The 21680-nt window shown below is 43.8% G+C and overlaps 1 protein-coding gene and 1 long non-coding RNA gene across 2 annotated transcripts in view; one reads left to right on the forward strand and one right to left on the reverse strand.

Annotated features, from left to right (window-relative positions):
• NFKB1 (nuclear factor kappa B subunit 1) overlaps positions 1-21680 on the reverse strand; it is a 114261-nt gene that overhangs the window by 41460 nt on the left and 51121 nt on the right. The window contains exon 7 of the mRNA XM_084755909.1: positions 7326-7474. Within this exon, the coding sequence (XP_084612035.1) occupies positions 7326-7474 (149 nt within the window). The remainder of the gene's footprint in view (positions 1-7325; positions 7475-21680) is intronic.
• On the forward strand, positions 9896-17861 carry LOC311582378. The gene is made up of 3 exons (XR_014774111.1): positions 9896-10119; positions 11069-11216; positions 15608-17861. It is a non-coding gene; the product is annotated as an uncharacterized lncRNA (long non-coding RNA).

The following is a 21680-nucleotide window of genomic DNA, read 5'->3' on the forward strand; positions in this document are numbered from 1 at the left end:
TGAAGACAAGTCAGAAACACTGCTAGAGAAATGTTACACACAGCAGAACCCAGCAAGACACACAGTGAGCTCTTGCTGGAAATAGGTCAAGTCCCAAGACAGTAAATCGACATAAAACCAGGACACAAAAGAACACACTGTCAACTTAGAATCCTTGGCCCTTCAAAAAACACCTTTGAACAGAAAAGATGAAGGAAAGACTTTTCAAACACAAAAATGAGAAGACCCCATCAGCATCAGATCAGCAATACAAGGAAAGTTAAAGGAAGTGACGCAGGCCGGAGGCGGCCATACCAGATAGAAATCTTGACCTATACAGCAGGGTGAAGAGCAGTGCAAATTCTAATGTGTGCAAATATAAGAGTCATGTCCCTAATTTATACAAGTTACTTAAAAAGTTTTTTGTTTGTTTGTTTTGTCTAGGGAAATAAAAGCCTCACAAAACAAATGTATTGTGGATTTTATAATGTAAGTAGATGTAAAGTCCATGACATGACAGCACAGGCCTGGAGCAGGGAAGAGAAAGTGTGCCATCCTTAGGTTCACATAACATCTTACGTATAGTGGCACCATCCTAACTGTATTATTATCAGCTGAGGTAGATTTTTAGAGAAAATAATATTACCAAGCATGAAAGAAGACTAATATCAACTCATCAAGAGAGCTTAAGAACCCTAAATATTATACCTATAATCCCAGTACTCAGAGAGGCAGGCAGAGCTCTGTGAGTTCGAGGCCAGCCTGGTCTACAAAGCAAGTCCAGGACAGCCAACACTACACAAAGAAACTCTGTCTCAAAAAACAAAACAAAACAACCCCCCCAAACAACAACAACAACAAAAAAAACAACCTCCCCCCAAAAGAATCCTAAATATTTATGCAACTGGTATAAGAAAATTCTACATTATAGGAAGTAAAAATCTTAAAACAATGAAAGGAAAAAAACAGACATACCTATAAATGTACCAGTGATTTTTAACATCCCTCTCTTGGTAATCGACAGAACAAAAAGTTGTAAGGACATAAGACTAGCACAGTACTCGAACTCCTGGACCCACCTGACACTCACACATGGTCTACTCCACCAGACAGGAGTAAGCATGCTGTTAAAGTAACAGTGGCTGTTTCTAGCCATAAAATAGGCATCAATAAATTGAAAATGATACAAAATTATATAAAATATCTTCCTACCACAATGGAATTAGATATTAATAGCCAAAAAAATATTTAAGTAAGAATGTGTTTAATCAAGTTTGGAGAGGTAATACTTAGTTGTTGATACTGGGTTATGGGCACAATAGCAGCTCGTTATGATATTCTTGTATTTCAAATACGTTTGAAAATTTAGAATAAAATATCAAAGAAGATGAGAGCAGATTATTAGTAGTACTACAGATATGAGTACATAGGGCATATGCAATGCTTTAGCCACTTTAGAGAATGACTTGGCACTTTCTTGTAAATATCATTTTAGCAGCCTGTGTCCTTGTTCTTCTGTTCCTCAACAGTTAAGCTCATATACAAAGCACCTTATTATCTTCAACACCTGGAAAGAAACAAAGTGCCCTTGACTAGATGAGTGGATGACAGGCGGTGGGCATCAGAGCAGTGCACACACAGAGTACCTGGTGGGAAGCAAGAGCAGGCACCTGCAGCAGCGACACGCAGCGTTTACGTGCATGCTGCTGAGCGGGAGGAGGCAGGCTTTAAAAGGCTAGAGGTTGTGTGATTCTATAAAACTCTGAAAAGGCAAAACTATATTTACGGGAAATTCATCAATATACTACGTGAGGACCTTTAGTGGAGTGGAAGGTAAGAAGTGACTATAAAGAGGCAGATTCGGGGGCTCTGAACCATTGCATACTTAATGGCAGCAGCCATATGATTATCAAAATTCACAGACATGAAAATTTGAGAGGATGAATACTGTAGCAACAACATTTTTAAAACAGAAGGGCCGCACCCGCTGGTAAAGGGCTGGGACCACAGCCTTGCTTGTTACTCTCACACTACAACGTGGGAGTCTTTAGATCAGCAACATCGACATTAGCTTAGAACTTACTAAAATTTTGGAGGCTTGATCCAAACCGAGGGAATCAGAACTCTTGTTTCAACAAACCCTTCCGTTAGTGCTGAGGAATGCGGAGGCCGGAGAGCCTGACTCTGCACTGCTCTGCAAAACCAAACTCTGTGGGATGGAGGCTGGCATCAGCCTCACATAAGGTGACACGCTGCAATAGGCCAGATGTGGCCACCATCTGGAAGCTGTCAGTGTCGCTGAAGTTTTAATGTGTCTGAGTCCCTGACCCTGGGTTGGGGAATCACAAGTGACCCCTCTTTTTGGACTTCGTTGTTTCAAGACTTGGATCTTGATTTCACAGGGTTCAAAAGCAGCCCCTGACTCAGAGTGCACACCCCAACTTGGAATGGTACCCCTTTACCGAAGCCCATATTTGGCCAATCCTCTCCAGTCAGCACCTCTTCTGCGGGCTAATGTTTAGCTACAGGAAATGGCCAATCTCAATTAGTTTGAGTCTGTACAACAGTAATACAATGTAGCAGTTCTACGGAGGGAGCCCAGAGATTCACCTTTGTGTTTTTGTATCTGTACATCCTCTAGATCACTGGTCCTCAACCTTCCTAGAGCTGCAACCCGGTAGTACAGTTCCTCATGTTGTGGTATCCCCAAGTATCAAATTATCTTCGCACCTATGTCATAACTGTAACTTTGCCACTGTTATGAATCATAATGTGATTTTCTGTGTTTTTCTATGGTCTTAGGCGACCCCTGTGAAAAGGCCACTCAACCCCCAAAAGGACCTTGAGCCACAGGTTGAGAACCCCTGCGTTAAGTGCCTATCAACTGCTATATGCTTCATAAATTAGTTGAGAGGGAAAATAAAGAACTGTGTATCTCTTTCAACCCAGGTTGCCAGGAAATAAACAGGGTGTGGTGACTCTTGGTGGACGTGGCCTACAGCAAAGTAGAAAAGCACAGACATTTTCCACCAAATGAAAAATTTCAAAGAACTAGAATGTTGCTTAAAAAAAAAATTAACACTCTAGGTCAAATAAAATACCAAACAGGATTTTTTTTTTAAATCAAGAAAGGCAGGGACGTCTAAGTGAATAAGAAACAAGAGGACCAATAAAAGCTAACTAAAAGTAAAAACAACAACAACAACAACAAAAAGAAAAAAACCAAAAAAAAAAAAAAAAAAAAAAAACCAAAACAACCGTAGGGAGGGGGTAGGGCTGGGAGGAGATGAGTGAGGGGGCTGCGATCAGGATGTTAAGTGAATAAATAAATAAAAAAAAATAACCTTATATTATTGAGAATTCAAACCAAGAAGAAGATATGAAAGGCACTGTAAATAAAGGAGATTCTTTTGGTTTTGATGTGTTCAAAGCTGTGTGTCTTCTTGGTGTCGTTTTCACATATCTCAATGCTCTGGATCGGTGCCTTGCTTGTGAATCTACACTCGGCCTAATCTGTACTATTGGAAACAGATTATCTTGGTTCTATTTCTAGTATTGACAAGCCTAAGAAATAATTTTGGCTGCCTTCCTAAACTTCTTGCCTACAAGTCAGAACTAAATAAAATAATCGATGTCAAACCACAGAAAGATAGTGGCAAGTCTACGCATGCTATTTTATACCAGTAGCTAATGCTGGCTTGGTCTACAGCACTAGACACACCATGTGCCTGGAGAGAGAGAGAGAGAGAGAGAGAGAGAGAGAGAGAGAGAGAGAGAGAGAGAGAGAGAGAGTCAGTCTATCTCTTTCCGACTTTGTAAGAAAAGGAATCCAAGTCTTCAAAAAGTTGTGCAACTTGCCCCCACTTCTTTTGTGCACAGTGGGAGAAGTGGAGGAGGAGTCCTGACTTCCAGGCTGCCAGCGTGCTGCTTTTACAGCCACAAAAAAGAAGAAGAAGAAGAAGAAGAAGAAGAAGAAGAAGAAGAAGAAGAAGAAGAAGAAGAAGAAGAAGAAGAAGAAGAAGCAGCAGCAGCAGCAGCAGCAGCAGCAGCAGCAGCAGCAGCAGAAGAAGAAGAAGAAGAAGAAGAAGAAGAAGAAGAAGAAAGTACTGGCAGTAGAAACTCAGAGACACAGAGATGAATGAATCACGAGGGAAATGGTGTCTTTTGGGAAATACTGTGAGCAGAATTCTCTCAGCTAAATAGCAAATGCGAAAGCGAGTGCAGGTACCACAGGACCTTCAATGGGAAAACCACTGTGGCTATCTGTCATCACTCAGGTGGCAGCATCTCCCTGACAACGTGTCTCTGAGAAGTTTTCCCACCCAGCTACAACTAAATCCAGCCACAGGAACTGGATGCTGGCAACGTTTGCTGAATGAGACGGGCCACGGAAGGCTCTTCCACTCTGCTTACAGACGCGGGAGCCATTTCCATTGCTGCAGCCTAGGCTCCAGCGAACTAGCTGTTGGTTCTACGTACTGGTGGCGGTTTTGCTCGGGGCCAACCCAGGGCCCTGTGCATGCTAGAACAGAGAAACAACAGGATGCAGAGGACACACTGGGAATCTCATAATAATAAATGTTACTAGTAGAGAATTTCACGTATAGCTTCCTCAAAAACATGCATGCATAAGATGGCTCAAATAAGGGCAAAAGAACAGAGCGTAAGTGCTTCAAAGGGATAGGCAGTGCTGTGGCAAACCCACAGAGGCACTAGCCGAGCAATTGTCTGAAGCTAACGATTACCCTGCATTCCAACTCTCATAGGCCAGGTGGGAGCTGGAAGGGGACCAAGCGTGACAGAGCAAGATGCGGGACAGTCCTTCCAGGAGATGCTGAGACAAGTTACAGTACACAAGAGGCAGCTCAGGCGTCCTTCAGGTGAGATACTTTGCTCCCCAACATCAAAAGACACCAGAGTTCAGTGACTTAAAGGAGAGCTCCGGCTCTCTAGGTTTTTTCACACTTGAACATCTTCAGAGTCAAACAAGGAAACGGCCAGGAACATGAAAGCTGAACCACCCAAGGGCACGTGACTCGGAGCAACAGAATTCAAACTTCATCACAGGTGGTTAAGCAATCCCCTTCTGTGCACAAAAAGTGCACACTAGCTGGGATCTTAGCAGACCCTACTTGATCTAAGATTAGACAACTCTGAGTGATGTACCTAATTAATCAAAATTAACAACCACCACAACAAAAATGTATCTGCACGCAAGCACGGAGGCCACAGGGTGATGGCTATACATTTTCTGCAATTACTTCTCCACCTCATTTTTTGAGACGGGGTCAGTCACTGGACTTGGTGATTACTGACTGGCTAGACCAGCTGCCTTGTGAGTCCCGAGGATCTGCATGGCTGCCTACCATTCCGGCACTGGGGTTCCAGGTGCATCACTGTACCTGGCTTTAGTGAGGGAGGGGGACAGTGAGACAGTGAGAACAGCCTTGGCTGTTCTGGAACTCACTCTGCAGACCAGGCTGGCCTCAAACTCAAAAGACCCACTTGCCTACCTCCTGATTGCTGGGACTAATGGTATGTACCACCATGCCTGGCCTTTTCCTATTTTTATTTATTTAGTTTTGTACACCTGAATTTTTACGTGGTTGCTGGAGATGTGAACTCAGGTCCTGAAGTTTGCATTGCAAATACTTTACACACTGACCCATTTCCCCAGGTCTCATTAAAAAAAAAAACAAAACTTTTTTTTTTTTTAAAGCCGGGCATGGTGGTGCACGCCTTTAATCCTAGCACTTGGGAGGCAGAGGCATGTGGATTGATGTGAGTTTGAGGCCAGGCTGGTCTACAAAGTGAGTCCAGGACAGCCAAGGCTACACAGAGAAACCCTGTCTAAAAAAACAAAACAAAACAAAAATAATATATAAAACGTTATTTTAATTAAATACGATTTTATTTAGAAAATTTATTACTCCCCCCCCTCTCTGTGTGTGTGTGTGTGTGTGTGTGTGTGTGTGTGTGTGTGTGTGTGTGTAAGTGTGTTGCATGCATATACCTTTGCTCCATGCGGAAGTCGGAGGATAATTTGTGGAAATGGCTTCTCTCCCACCACATGGGCTACAGGAGTTAAATTCAGGTTGTCAGGCTTGGGAGAAAGTATATCTACTGAGCCCTGATCTTTGATTTTTAAGAATCCCCAAAGTTGGGGTTACCTGTTTGTGAGATGACTGACTGCTTACATCAGTTTTTACTGTGGGCTAAGTTACTACATTGCTATTTTAGTGTCTTGGGATAATGAAACATAAAACCTTAGCATAATAAATGTCCTTATATTATGTGTGCATACATGTGTGTGTGTGAATGTAGACACGGTGTGCGTGGAAAAGTCGGAGAACAGTTTCCGGTTGGAGACCTTGTCTGTTTGGCGTTTGTCCACTGCACCAGGCAAGCTGGCAGCTAGGATTCCAGAAATTCTCCCGCCTTTGCCTCTCACTACCCTCCAAGGGCTGGGAGGGTAAATGCTCATGCTCTGCAGAGGGCTTTTATGTGAGGTCAGGGGATTTGATCTTGCATCATCATACTTGCATAACAAGCTCTTTTTCCCTCGGCCCATAATTATGTGTTATTAAATATTTCTTGATTCTTTTGAAATGAAATTATTTCTATAAAATTTCATTCATTAAGAATCATTTTATTTGACTGGCCTTGAATGAATACACTAATTTCTATTTATATTCCAAATCTAATGAATGTTCAAACTAATACACATTTCTTGGTTACTTAAATCGGCACATACATTTTAAATAGCACAGAGTTGAAACAATATTTATTTATCTGCTTCATGCTTCAAATGTCCCCACTAGGAATCTATTAAGGGACTCACAAGCAGGTAAAAACCAGAGCCAAGGGTGGTGGCACATGTCTCTAGTCCCAGCCCCTAAACATGTGGGAGGTAGAGAAGACAGGGTATTTGTGAGTTCAAGGTAAGCTTAGATTATAGGGATCCTATTTCAAAAAAGCAAAAAGCACCTGTAAGTTAATCATTTCTGTATAGTTATAGTGATGGGTTTTGTTTTGTTTTGTTTTCTTTATCTTCATTTCTTGGAGAAGGAAAATATTATTGAAAGTAGCACAAATGCCTCTTAGGTCAAATGCCTATAATTATAACATTATCCAACCCGAGCCACCCATCCTTGAGAGGTTAAGACTACAGATGCAAGGATTGCCTCAGGCAGTGCACACACGTTACCTGGCTCTGTACGTACGAGTTCTGGGACCCTCTCAGGCCTTGCACAGGTCCACAATGAAAAGGGCTTTACTGACCTCACATCCATGTGTTTTGCGCTTTATACTCCCCATCTCCCTCAGCACCACGTGCCCCCACTTACCCAACCACCATGTCCTTGGGTCCTGCTGATACAGTGCAGATCCCGTCCTCACAGTGTTTGCCCACCAGGCTGTGGGCATGCAGGTGGATATTTTTTCCATTTGTGACCAACTGAACAATAACCTTTGCAGGTCCCACATAGTTGCAAATCTATACGAGAAGCACATTTTTAACAGTTAGTATATCAGACCTATTGTAACACGGAACCAGTGAGCATAAATATAATACAAAACTTCGCAAATGTATACATCTGTGACTATAGCTCAACTTAAAAAATAATGTATGATGAACACATGACAGGATGAAAGTAAATCAAAATGTTAGTGGGGTTGCTTTATGTGGTGAGACTATGTATCCAGGAAACAAGCCATTGAAAACACGGTATGCATCATTAGATTGGGCTAACCGGCACATGGGTCTGTAAGGAGGCCCTCCTTACTAACCTACATTGCTTTTTCTCTGTAACGCTGTCACTATTTTGGAGACAAAAACTAGGTATACCATGCATGAGAGGGAGCGGATGGCTGCTGAAGAGAGAGGGATAAATAAGAGTGTATCCTAACTCCTTGCCATGTGGTTAGGCCAGAAAGTTGGTCTTGTGCAGGGACTTGGCTCTCAAGGCTGTTTTAACTACTTAAGCCTGTGACTTGGCCCATAGTCACCTAACAGGACACTCGACTAGTCAGTCCTCAGTAGTTTTCTCAGTCCTGGGCACTGACACTTAGGCCGTATATGTTCAGGCCTCTGTAAGCTTCTTAAAGAAAAAGAAGCAAACTTCCTGATTGAAAATTCTTGGGTTTCACATCTGATCATTTAGCTTTTCTTTTATAAAGCTAAGTTTTCCACATAAGGTGATTGTTTTACTTGTGTCTCTTTACCACAAAGAGAACAGCAATAAAGAGGAAATGACAGTCTTGTCTGGCTGGCCATCTGACTTCCACAGCAGAGATCCTTGCCTGGAGAAGGCCCAACATGAAGATCACGCAACACAAAAGCACAGAGGCATCATTTCTCCCTCGGAATTCTATTAAGTCAAAACCTGCCACAAATCCTGCCTGGCGCTGGAAACTCATTGGTTCTCTGGAAGCCCTTCCCACATCAATGTGAAGAGCCTGCATCCGCTGAGAGCTTTTGTAAAGACAGCCTTCCGCAGCCAGCTGGCTACTACGAGCATCACCATCAACTGGGTCCAGACTCCACTGAGGCAAGGCTCTGTAGGGTTTTTTCTCAATGCGGATTTTCCCCAATGTAACCTTTGATTGTCAGAGCTGAGAAGCTGATCATGGCTGGTGTTATTGCCCAGAGGGTATGAAAAGGAGGCACCATAGCCCCAAACAATGGTCTTCCCTCAGGTCAGTGCAGCATCTGCTCTAGACTCCTCAAAGTCCCCCTGACTGATGAACATTATCACTGGTTTCTTTCAAACCCACCCAGAAACTCATGAGATGTTTTGGGCCTATAAACTTAATCCAGTTATGCTGTCTAGAAGTGGATCTTTTCTGGGGCGGTGTGTGTGTGTGTGTGTGTGTGTGTGTGTGTGTGTGTGTGTGTGTGTGTTTTGTTTTGTTTTTTTTCAGAGACAGGGTTTCTCTGTGTAGCCTTGACTGTCCTGGACTCACTTAATAGACCAGGCTGGCCTTGAACTCACAGTGATCCGCCTGCCTCTGACTCCCTGAGTGCTGGGACTGAAGGTGTGCACCACTGTGCCCATCTTGGAAGTGGATCTTTAGGAGGTAAAGTCAAACACACCATAAGGGCCAGCCCCTCATCCACGGAACTGTGACTTATACAAAGAGGAAGAGATACTTAAGCCTGCATGGCCTATCTTGTTATGTAATTTCCTTTCTTGTCCTGAGCTGCAGGGTTCCCAGCAGATGTGGCTGCCCAGCCCGAAGCCCTCAGCCTTCAAACCACAGCCCAAACAAACTTTAATTCTGTGTAAATTACTTGTCAGCTATTGCAACAGAAAATGGACCGGGCCATACATACTCCTTCCTGAGGGTCCTTCCCATAGCTATAGAGCAAGCTAACTCAAAGGAAAGGTTTGCACTAGCTTTAACCTTGCCCATCCCAAAGCATGAACCACTTTCTTAGGCACAGAACTTAAAACTCTCTCTGGTATGAAAATGAAGTGAATTTAGCAAGAAGTTTCTCCTAGCGGCCCAAATACCTTCCCACGTAAGAGTAAGGTGAGGAATTAAAAAGTGCCGGCTCAGCTGGGCGTGGTGGCGCACGCCTTTAATCCCAGCACTCGGGAGGCAGAGGCAGGCAGATCACTGTGAGTTCAAGGCCAGCCTGGTCTACAGAGCGAGTCCAGGACAGCCAAGGCTACACAGAGAAACCCTGTCTCAAAAGACCAAAAAAAAAAAAAAAAAAAAAAAAAAAAAAAAAAAAAAGTGCCGGCTCTGTTTCGAGGCTGACTGTTATTTCTACACAGTCTCTGAATGGCCGCTGCCGGGTCTGGATGATCACAGCTGAAATCCGGCTCCTAATGAACAACACAGGAGTCAAACACGGGATTTCACTTTGAACTGACAGTGCACACAGGAACGCAGTAGAGTAAGGCGAGGAGGGAGCGCTTCACTTGGGTGAAGTCTGGCAGGAGCTCTGGCCAGGAAGGACAGCCCATTTGGAATCTGAACCTTCTGACGCTCCCGCTACCGTGGCGGGGCGGTTAGTCACTGGTACTGACGGAAAGAGGTGGGAGGTGTGTTGAAGAAGCACTCGCTTGTTTTTTTTACCACTAACTTCACGGTTGAAGGGTGGCAAGAGTGGGGAACTGGGAAGACTGTGAGGTAAGGGACCTGAAAGACATGTCGGTGACTAATGTGCTGTCTGATCCATCTGAAAGAGTCCAAGTCAGGATTGCATCGTTTGGTTTTTACATAGACCACAGAGTAAAAACAGGGAGGTCCCTGGGCTTTCTGTACTTTCCAAGATACTGTCTGAGAGGGAGGAAAACCCTGACGTGTGGGGACAGCTGTATGGCACAGGCCAACCTTGACATCATTGCTTGTGGGGGACATCATCTTTGATGTCATAGCGACCAGGAGGTGTTTGCTACCAATTTAGAAATGTACTCTATGAAGACAATGAAAATATTACTTCTCCAAATAATAGTCTCTTGAGAATAGAGATTATAGAGGGCAACTGTGTCCATTAGAAAGGTCTCCCTGAGAATAGAGTCTGAACACAGACTCTTAAATAACACGGCAAGCATTCAAGCACAGGTAAGAAGACAAAGGTGATACCCTGCAATGGTCACCTGCTCAGAAAAGTAAGAGCATGGACTTCGTTCGGGGACAGGCTGGCTGGGTGCGGGACAGTTGCACACTGTGTGACCTTGCTTAGTCTCCTATCTCTTAAATGGAGCCATAATGCTCAGAGTTGTGATGAAGAATACATACATTAAAGCTCACAAAGTCTTCATAGCAAAGGAGAGACCAAACCTCAAGGGTTTCCTTAGTCATCACTGTCATACACTCCTCCATTTACGGGGCTCTGAATAATATAGCTGCCCAAGATTTGCTTAAACATCCATTTGAAGCGAGTGGCTGGAAAATACTTGGCCCACTTCAATTCCTAGGGTAAGTCTTTTTCTACACTGCTGTGTTTTATATAAATACATTTGTTTCCTTTATATATATTTATGAGTATATACATATGTATATATAAATATGTATATGTATATATAAATACATACATTCTCTCTTTCTAGAAAAATACTGTTTTATTTTTTTCTAGAAAATACTGTTATTCTAGTGGCAGCTGCCATTCTTGGGAACGACCAGACTTCCTTGGCCTCTCAGGTAAAACCTAAGACTCTTCTAGAAGTTCAGTATCCCCGGATCAGAGTTGCTTTTGGAATAAGAAGTACAAGTCATGGCCTCAGGTATGTTCCTCTTAGCCAACCATGTACTTTTACCTCAGTAGCCCTGGCCTACTGTGGAAAAGCACATGCTGCTTCTTCAAAGGGTTAGATGAAGTACGTGTTCTAGAACTTTCTCAGAATCAGGGTTTCAAAAGTCAGTTTGCTCTCTGGGTAAATTTGGCTACAGTACTTTGGCAGAGAGTGGAAGCAGCGTAACTGTAAGAGATCACACGCGAAATCTTTCTCTTCGGCTTAGATTTTCCTTCGAGCATCCTCAAGGTGCTGGCAAAACCTGGGCCTGGCTCTGCTTGTGAACTGGACTTTGCTCTCTACCACTCAAAGCAGCAGTACGCGGTTGGGTTAAGAGCTCTCAGAGTCAGGCTCAGATCCTGCCAGCTGTCAGGGAGTGATATCTCCGTGTGTGTCAGCTTCTCCGCCTTTAAGATCAAGCCTGTGGCACACCACCACAGGCCTGCTTTAAGATGAAATGAGGTCACACAACACGTGGTGCCCGATGGTATCAACAAGCCCAGAGATAAACCTGCCTATCTAGTCCATTGTTCACTGAGAACTAAACCTCTCCAGTTTATTCTGTGTGCATCTGGTAAGCCCCTTCCACGCTGTAGAAGGTAGGGGCGCGCAGGCTGCATCTCTCAGAACAAGCTCGATCCCCTACTGTCAGGGGACAGATACTAATCACCAAGCAGCCCCGCCAATAACCAGTGTCTCTTCCCTTTCCCACTGGGAATGAGAACAGTATCTGTTCTTTAACCAGAGGGCCTAAATCTAATCTTCCACGACATCTTCAGGACCATGTTAGCCTATTAAGGCTCCACTGCTGTCCCTGTTTTGAGAATGACTGGAGGACACAGGATAGGAAAAGGATATGTAACTGGCTAGTAATGGTTAACAATGTCTTCTCTTGCTTGTTAATTTCTCAGAGCATGTGCATATCTACTTTCAGGTGTATACTCTTCTTCTATGGAAGGGGAGGGAGCAAGTGCTTCAGTGGCCATGTAGGGTCAGCAATGGTACCCCGTTCCACTGGGGAATAAAACCAGGCCTGGGCAAGCTGAAGTGCACTGCCGGGTTCCTATGACTGCTGTAACTTGGCAGTTCTCTGAACTCAGACCTGCCCACTCCCACTGAAGCCCAGTCATGTTTCCACTGCACCCTGTCACTACTTGGCTCAGTCCTTTTTCTCTGTCTAATTTGCTTCAGTGCTCCGTGCCTCTACTTTGCTTGTCTGAGCACAGGTACATGGTGGTTAGAGCCGCCTGCCTGCTGGCACTGCTGAGGTGTATTGTGAGAAAGGCCTCAGAGCCAGGTGTGAGAAGCAGCAGAAAAGTTCCCTTGTTTTCCTGAAAGTCTCTTCCATTTAAAGAGATTTAAAAAAAAAATGCTACAGCTATCATCAAACCATGGCAGTTACTCTTCTCCATGCAAAGCCATATTATAAAGAGGTAGGGAAGGAGGGAGGAAAGGAAGGGACAGAGGAAGGGGAGGAAGAAAGAAAGGGAGGAAGGGAGGAAAAGAGGGAGAGTGAAAAGGAGGGAGAGAGGAAATTGTTTTAATAAAATATGTCCTCTTAAGGATGACAGGTAGTCAGTTTACTGTTCTCTGTTTTGTTTGTGCAACCAGGAAGCACAGACCAAAGGATGCTAGGTCAGAGTACAGCTCCCGGCATGGAAGGTGCTCACTAAGTTGGCCTCTTCTCACTAAGACAGGGGGTGTTGGGTTGACCTAATTCAGGATCAAACCCCAGCTCTTCGGTCCTACATGACCCAATAACTTCTGAACCTCATGCTTCATGTCTATGTTAGCTGGCAGCCTGCTGTGAGTCCTGCACAGCATCTGGCACCAAAAAGCCTTTTCTTTCCATTCTGCTTATCTGTGGAGATCACCTGGGCCTTCTGATGACCCTGAGATAGGCAGGCTTGGCACTACTACCCCCACCTTGCAGATAAAAAGGCAAGTTCAGACAACTGAGCAACAAGTGATGTAACCCGAGAGACAGCCAAGATGCAGAACACCGTGGAGCTCACTCTGAGCCCTCTGGATACTGTGGTGGTGTTGCAAAGCAGGGAACAAGCTGAACACATGCAAACCTCTTTGATTCACTCACACTTGTGGCTCCAGCAAGGTCCATGGGTTTGCATTATTCCTGACACTAGAGCGATCAACAGCACATGTAGCTCAGGAGTCAGGCTGGGACTGTCATGGCAAACCACCAGCCAGGTAGGACGGTCTTAGGCAGAGCAGGCGAATAACACCTCTACCTGCGTACACCCCAGCGCTGAAACTTTCATCTCATCACACATTTACCCAGGGCTTCCTTTTTTCTTTTTGGTTTTCTTTTAATTATCAAGTTTGTCGTGTAAGTCCTGAGTGTCTAGCGGTCAGGATTCCCTCAGTTCCTCACATGCACGGAAGTCCCAGTGCTTGGTTACCATGTGACAAATCCTCACCTTTGTGTGGCTTAATAATCCATGACTGCAAAAGAACATAGGAATGCAGCTTCTAATTTGTAGATGGATGGGGTGAGAAATATTCACTTAGGGTAGCCTTTTGGCAGTTGGGTACATTTTAAATAGAAAAACGAAGTGTAAAATAGTGCTCTCTGGTGCCATTTCTTTTTATCATTTTACTCTTCTTGCTATACTATATGCTTTCTCAATGTTTCTTTTGAAGAGATTAGAAAATAAGTAAGGTTAATCCATGTTTCAAAGCCCCGAGTAACCAGGTCTCGGCATCCCAGGGCTGCTCCAGGCTTCCCACCTGTCCCCTCAGGACCCCACCTGCCCCCTCAGGACCCTGCTTGCCCCCTCAGGACCTGCTCTGAGGGGTTTGTTTAAGTCAGGTCATGCCAAGTCTCACATTCTTCTGCTCAAACCCCCAAAAGTGAAAATGGTTGAAGCTCAGAGCTTAGCACAAGTGGCACGTCACACAACTCTGTGAATACATTATCAAAGTAAACAAAAGGTGTTAATGTCTCTCTACTCTTAAAAGCCTTTATGGCAGCTAAGGAGGACCCAGGGGTTGGGGTGATCTGACCACCATTTCCTCTTGGACTTTGTTTCTTCTATTTCTGACACAGCCACACCAGACTCTACTGTTCTGGAGCTTGCTAGGCGAGTTCCCACCAGAGAGCTTTTGGGCTTGTGTGCTCTGCTGGGACACTCTGTCCCAGGGGGTCTGCTATCTTCTGTCTAGCACCAGGCTCTGCATAACTAACTCCCTTGGCAGGCAAGTGCCCCTGAGTCGTCATCTACCTAAACTCTTAGCATCCACTGGCCGTTCTTCCTGCTTCATCTTTCCTCTGTATGTTAACAACCATTAAACATGCAACATGCTCCCCGTATTAAAAGTATCCTATCTTCTCCACTAGAATGGAAAAACTATAGGAATAGAAACCTTTCTTTCATTCGTTCTTTCTGTTCCCTAGTGCCCTGTTACCTTGTACCGTGTGCATACCGAACACTTAAGACCAGACTAACGTGTTAGTGAGTGAAGACAAATTACTAAAATATAAAGAGCTGCATCAGGTGGGAAGAAATTCAAGGACATATTTTTTCTTTTGCCTTTAAGGACGACTGGATCCTAGCGCAGCCTCTCAGCAAGCTGAGTTAGAGTGTGTTATTATATGAGGTAGGAACCCCAGCAGCGGGGAAGCCTGACTCTTCAATCACCAGCACCAGAAAATCAGGTCAGGAGACCTCTTGTCACCAGTCCGCTGCTACCAGAGGCCTCCTCTCTCTTGCACTTGCCTCTCATGTTTCTTGCCCACTTATCGTCTTACTTCCCTCAGATATGTAGGGACCACATTTTTTTTTCCAGCTCAATTTCTTACCCTCACAATTCCTCAAACCAGAACAGTGGTTCTCAACCTGGGGTCATGACCCTTTGGGGTCAAAGACCTTTTCACAGGGTTCACCCAAGGCCACCCTGAAGATCAGATGTTTACATTGCAATTCATAACAGTAGCAAAATTACAGTTAGGAGGTAGCAACAAAAATAATTTTATGGTTGGGGTCACTACAACATGAGGAGCTGTATTAAAAGGTCACAGCATTAGGAAGCCACTGTGCTAGGGTGTCCTTCTCTGGTGAACAGTTGTGACCTCATGCTGATGTGATACAGGCTGTACCTCCAATACCTCAAACTAATGGATGTTCTCACAGTAGGAACACAGGCTCTGGGGTCAGACAGACTGGCTCTGAGTCCTAGCCACTCCATTACCAGAGGCCATCAGCCCCAAGAGTCTTACTTAACTTTTTACTTCTTTCCATATGCAAAGCATGAACATGAAAACATAATCTCTGTGTTCTCACAAGAACTAAGAGGAGATAACTTAAATTGTTTAGCACAGTTCTTGATGCAAAGTAATTCTCCTTTACTTCTTACTCTCACAGGTATCTGTTGCTGGGATTTCCTGCGATTTAATGAGAAGCCTCTGAATGCAAGCTCTTCCACAAATGGCTTTCTCCTTTCTGTCACAAGCTCAAGACTCTTGTCACGAATTCAGAGAACTGTGTGTTTTTTCCCCCCAGGAACAATGATCTTATTTCACACTCAATGTTTACTCTAGACTCCCTGAATTACTCTCCACTCCTACAGAGGATTTCAGGGACCCTTTCCTTTAGTTACAGACATACTCCTTTTCTTCCTAATTCTCACAGCAGCAGCCCTTTCTGGATGAAGATAAGTACAAGGCTATCATTTATTCACACACATGGCGTCCAGGGCTACTGTGGGAAAACAGAACCATTTTTTTTTTCCATTTTGTGGTTGCTACCACCTAATGAGAAAGGTTCTTAAAAGACTCTACTTGCTTGACTGCCAGTCTCTTTCTCTACACCAACTGTTCAAGATATTGAAGCCTTCTGAAAATCAACTAATGCCACCAGTCTTCCAATAAAAAGTGCTTAAACGTTGTGACTGACATCATGTTTTCAAACCCACTAGTCAGTCACCTACTGTTTACCCTGTTGACAACCCCTGAGGCACGTTTCCTCTTCAGCCCTCCCTTCTCCCATATCACTGGCTGCTTGGCTAGGTTCCCCTTCCCAAGGACCAGTCCCAACAAGCAAGGTCCTTGACTCTTAGTCTCTGGTCTCTTTCTGGTGTTCATCCACTACGGGGATGAATTATTGACTCCATCTTCCAGCTGGAGAGATGGCTTATCTGTTAAGAGCTCAGACTGCTCTTGCAGAGAATCTGAATTTGCGTTTTGGTGGCCACGTTGGTTTGCGAGGCTTACAACTACCTGTAATTCCAGCACCAGTGTGGTCTGATACCTCTGGTCTCCTTGAACACCTGGAATCATGCACACGTGTGCAGACACACACACACACACACACACACACACACACACAGAGGCATGCATGCATACACAGGCACACTTAAAAAAAACAATAAGCAAACAACAAAAAAAATGATGTTCTACCCGCCTCCCCCCATTCCTCTTGAGCATGTGTGACATTTCTAGCCCTAAGCGGAAAACCTTTCTGTTCACAACATGTTTACCAGTCGATGTGCCCAAGGCTGGACTAGTTGCCTTCCTTCTCAAACCTGACTGCCGCCTATGTGACAGAGCAACTTTATGAAAACCTCCCAGTTGCGTAGACGCCTCTGCTTCTTGTCTCAACACTAAACTGCTGAAGTTCAGCGCAATGGCACCTCCCCCCCACCCCCCCTCGCGCTCATCCCTTTCCTCTGTCCTCACTGCCTTAGTTTACCCTTCTCAGCTTAAACTCTAAGGCTAACTCATGAGGAATCACAGAAGTCCTCTGGCTGCTGCCCCTGGGCCTTTCCATCCCTAGGCCCTTTTGCAGGCAGCTGCTAGGCTTTTGCTCCTGAAACACAAGGCTTGATAGATTGGTGACCCACCTTCTTAAAAAAGTACAGTCTAACTTTTTCCACAACTTGTTCCTATTTTCTTCTTTCTAACAGTGTTTTCACTTGGTCCCTTTTAAGGCCACTCTGCTGCAGCTGAATTACTCACTATCCCCATCAAACCAGTGAGGTTTCTATTTTGGGGCCTGTTGATTTTTCTGCAGGTGCTGTTTTCTCCAGCTAGATGGATGCTGTCAACCTTTCTTTAAGATACCAGCCCAGTGCTGGACAGGAGTTCTCCCATAGCCACTCTGAGTGGCAGACTCACGTAAACCTATCTTACTTTAGAGCCATAAGATCATGTATGCTTTCAATAAAAACAAACAAACAAACAAACAAAAAACCCAAAAAACAAAAAACAAAGCAAAACAAAACAAAACAAAAAAACAACGGTTGTATTGAGGCTATTCCTATACAGTCTGTAGCTGGCACAGAACAGCAAGTACAGCACCCACAAGGACCTCAGTGCGTTTAGATGGAGAACTGGTACCTCCTGAATATGTTTTGTTAGAAGATCTGAAGGAGGAGGGAGCAGATGCTGGTGACCAGCTCCTGGCAGCCCGAGGAAAGGATGTGGACCACAGGTCCCTGTGTCTCTGACCAAGAACTGCTGGAAGGGTCTCTGCTAGGCAGGCTCATCTCATTAACCTGATTCTAGGGATCTGGAAAGCCCTAGCCAAGGTGAGCACACAAGTCTAGTCAGCTGCGAAACTGTACGATCTCCTTGGCTGGAAACTGAAGTTAGGACCATGAACTCCTCACTGGAGTTCCTAAGATGATGATGATGATGATGATGATGATGATGATGATGATGATGATGATTCTTCTTCCTCCTCCTCCTCTTCCTCCTCCTCCTCCTCTTCCTCCTCCTCCTCCTCCTCTTTTCTCTTCTCCTTCTTCTTCTTTTGATATCCTTGCATTCCTTTAGGCTGTTCCACCGAACTACTCATTTATGGAGACCCTAGCAACAGAAATGCTCAAGCATCTTTAACTATCACAAATCCAACCCTGGAAAACAGAATCCTGATTGATTGTGCTAGGGCCTGGCCAAAGTGGCAGGCTGGATGGGACATGATCCAGAAACAGAAGTGAGCCTGGGCAGAGGGCAAGCTCTTCTGGGCTACAGGCCTTTCATTGGGATGTATCTTACAAACCCTGTCAGGGCAGCACAGGAGGCAGGCTTCCCACATTGCAGAGACCAGGCACCATTCTCCCACGGAGACCACCCCAGTCTCACAGCCTTCCCTTATGTCTCTGAGTCAAGGAGCACAAAGTCAGGAAGCTTCATCTCATTTCCAGCTATGATTTCATGTTTGAGGGAAATAACAGATATCTATAGAAGCCTAACTTGTCATTTGCAAGCATAAAGAATGCTAAGAAATTTCTATTTTGGTATAAAGGGACAATACATTTTCTATTTCGTGTTAGGCAGATCTTACTAACACTTACCTTTTTCAAAAATTTTAACTCCCCCCACCCTCTACACACACACACACACACACACACACACACACACACACACACACACACCACACATACACACACACGTAAAAAATTATAGGAAGCTTTACCTTGTTTGGGGTAAAAATTATATATACATATGTAAATAAATTATAGCATTATTACATATTTTTATTTACTATTAAATATAGTATATAGAATATATATAGTATTATATATTATATAAATAAAATATACTATTTTAAAGACTGGCTTGGAGTCTATAAGTTTTCAGATAGGAACGTTTGGATTACTTCTTAGTAACCTGTAGATGGTCAGTGTTTTAGTTCCTAGTAAATGCTATAGTTTTGTTTGACTCACTGCCACTCTGGTCTCCTAATGCCTCCTTTGTAAAATTCCTAGCCCTAGCTCACAGCTAACACAGCTTCCAGCTCTAAAATGCCAGGCCTCCCTACACTATGTATGTAAAACATATAGGACAATGGTTAACATCACAAATCCAAAACAAAAGAAAAAAATCTGACATCACAGAATTTGAGCTGGAAAGAACCTTATCAAATAAATTAGCTTTAAAATTGTGAGCATTTAAAATACATTTAACCACAATTACAAACTGAGGAAACATACAATCAACACTCAAATTACCTGTTGCAAGGGACCTCTGATAGCATGGAAAATCAAAATTTAGAGACAAAGAAAAACCTTTATGTTAGGCAATGATTTCAACTTTTTCCCATCAAGGTGAGACTGAGTATTCACGTGCTGATTTTCAGTGGCACTAATAAAGGCTTTGAGGAGGGCAGCTCAGTACTTACAACAGAGGAACTATTTGTTCTGGGGATGTGAGGAAGGCCTTGATCATGGGGGTAGGGAACAGAACAGGCAAACAAAGAGATAAGCAGCCATTTTAAATAAAGTTTTAAAAGTTTGTAGAAACTTAAGAATTAAGCAGTCTAAAATGAATGCTAGCCTAAGAAAGTCCAGAATAAAAATTTAAATTCATGACCTGAAGCAGACAAGATTCATAAAAAGTTTCTAGCATAATCTTAAAATGATAGTTTAAAATTTATCTTAATCTTATCTTTATTTAATTGTTTTTCCTGAATATATGTGTACCCCATGTGTGCCTGGTGCTTGCCAAGGCCAGAAAAGGGTTCAGATCTCCTGGAACTGGAGTCCCAGATGGTTGTGAGGTGTCATATGGGTGCTGGGAATTGAACCTGGGTCTTCTGCAAGAGCAGCAAAGAGCTCTTAGCCAATGAGCCATCTCTACAGACTTTCCTTAAAACGATTTTGATCTTAACTTAATTTGGAATAATCAGAAATAGTTTTGACTCTGTGATGTCCAAATTTATTTGGTATCAATACACCTGGTTTATTTCTTCTAAGAGGCACACAATTACTCTCTTTACATACATTTCTTAAAGTTTTAGGATTTTTTATTTTAATTTATGTATATGTGTGACTATGTATATGTGCACCTCAGTGTGGCTACTCATAGCATCCAGAAGAGGGCGCTGGATCCCCTGGAGTTGCCATTGTAGGCAGCTGTGAGCTATCTGAGGTAGGTGCTTAGAACTGAACCTGGGTCTTCTACAAACACAGTATGTGCTCTTAACTGCTGAACCGTATGTCCAGCCCTTGTTGGGTGTTTTCATGTTTGGAAAACTGATTCTATCACCTTAGAAATCCACTGTAGAGAAGCAATCAGGCTTTCACTGACTGGCAGAACCCATTGTGAATGTAATGTAACATGTACCATGGTAAACACAGCTGCTTACAAGGGACACTGGGCCACTCTGGCAAGGAGGAAAGTACACAAGGCAGAGAGTACTTCAGCTCGTCTCCTGCAATTTCCTGTGGAAAACCCCAACTGAATGAGGAGATTACAAGTGAGTAGACCTGGGAAATTTTGTCTGCTTGATGACACTTCATTGGTCATACGCCCCCAGACAGGAGCACAGCAAAAGAGAAATCACAATCTGAGTGTCAGACTGAGGTTAACCAAAACAGTGTGCCGTCTGCACAGCACGATATAAACAAGAGTGAGAAGGAGGAACCCCAAAACTTCAACTGATTTCTAGGATAATGTCAGCAAGTGATTTGAAAAAAATGGTATCACTTCATATCTGGTCTTCCAAGGGCAAGCCAGACCAAACCCTTTCAAATTGTGACTACATTGTTTGGCTTGTGTCAGTAACCTGACACACAGGTGTAAGAAATAAGTCATGCACTTTGAGCCTTGGTGAAAATGGCCAGCAAGCCACTATCATGGACTGTTTTTTTCTTATCTATTAGAAAATTATAACTTCCTTGCAACCAAGTCTTAGTTAGCCCTTGTTACAAAGTTAGGATTTATTAAGCATTAATCTTTCTAAAGCCATATTTAAAAAGGGAGCGAGAGCTATCACTTCCTAAACTGTAAAGATCAGACTCTCTCAGCTGCCCTTGCTTTCTCTGCGGTCTTCCGGGTTAGTTCTGGGTTAGCAACAGCAAATTCACTCTGTGGCAGCTGGGATTCCCGTGGAGCCTGTTGTCCTCTGGGACTTCAACTCATTGCTCCTTATTTCACCCTCTGGTGGTAACAGGGCACAGTTTATCTTTTTGTATCATAGCTATTCAAATAGCTGGGGACAACCGTGCTCATCCTGTAAGCTGTAAATACTCCCATGTGAGGAAGGCTTGAGTGTCGTTACGACACCATTCTGATCTGACCCCCCGCACCCCCACTCACAGCTGATTTCTATTCTCTGCCCAGCCGGCTGCACACATTTCTGACCTTTCAACAAGGTAGCCATGAAAGCATCACCTCTCGGGTTTTATATACCATATTCCCACTAATGTCGCCAGGTGAGGAGTGACTTCTTTGGCAGCTGCAGGCCTTGCCCACATGTGCTGGGCATATCAATCACACCCTCTCTGCGCACGCTGCTGCTGACTCACCCCTCTGCCCCGTGCCTGTGCTAATTCATTAGTTTTCTGGATGTGCGTGGTCTGTTTGACATCAAGGCTTAGGAATTTGGCACTTTGTTTTCGGTTTTGAGATTAATTTGAATTTAAAAGTATTTGTTGTCTATCTCGTCTTGCCAAAAAACTGATAAGAACCTTAAAGATGTTAAGGCTAAAACA

Source organism: Acomys minous (assembly GCF_964271855.1).
Source record: "Acomys minous genome assembly, chromosome: 14".
Lineage (NCBI taxonomy): Eukaryota > Metazoa > Chordata > Mammalia > Rodentia > Muridae > Acomys > Acomys minous.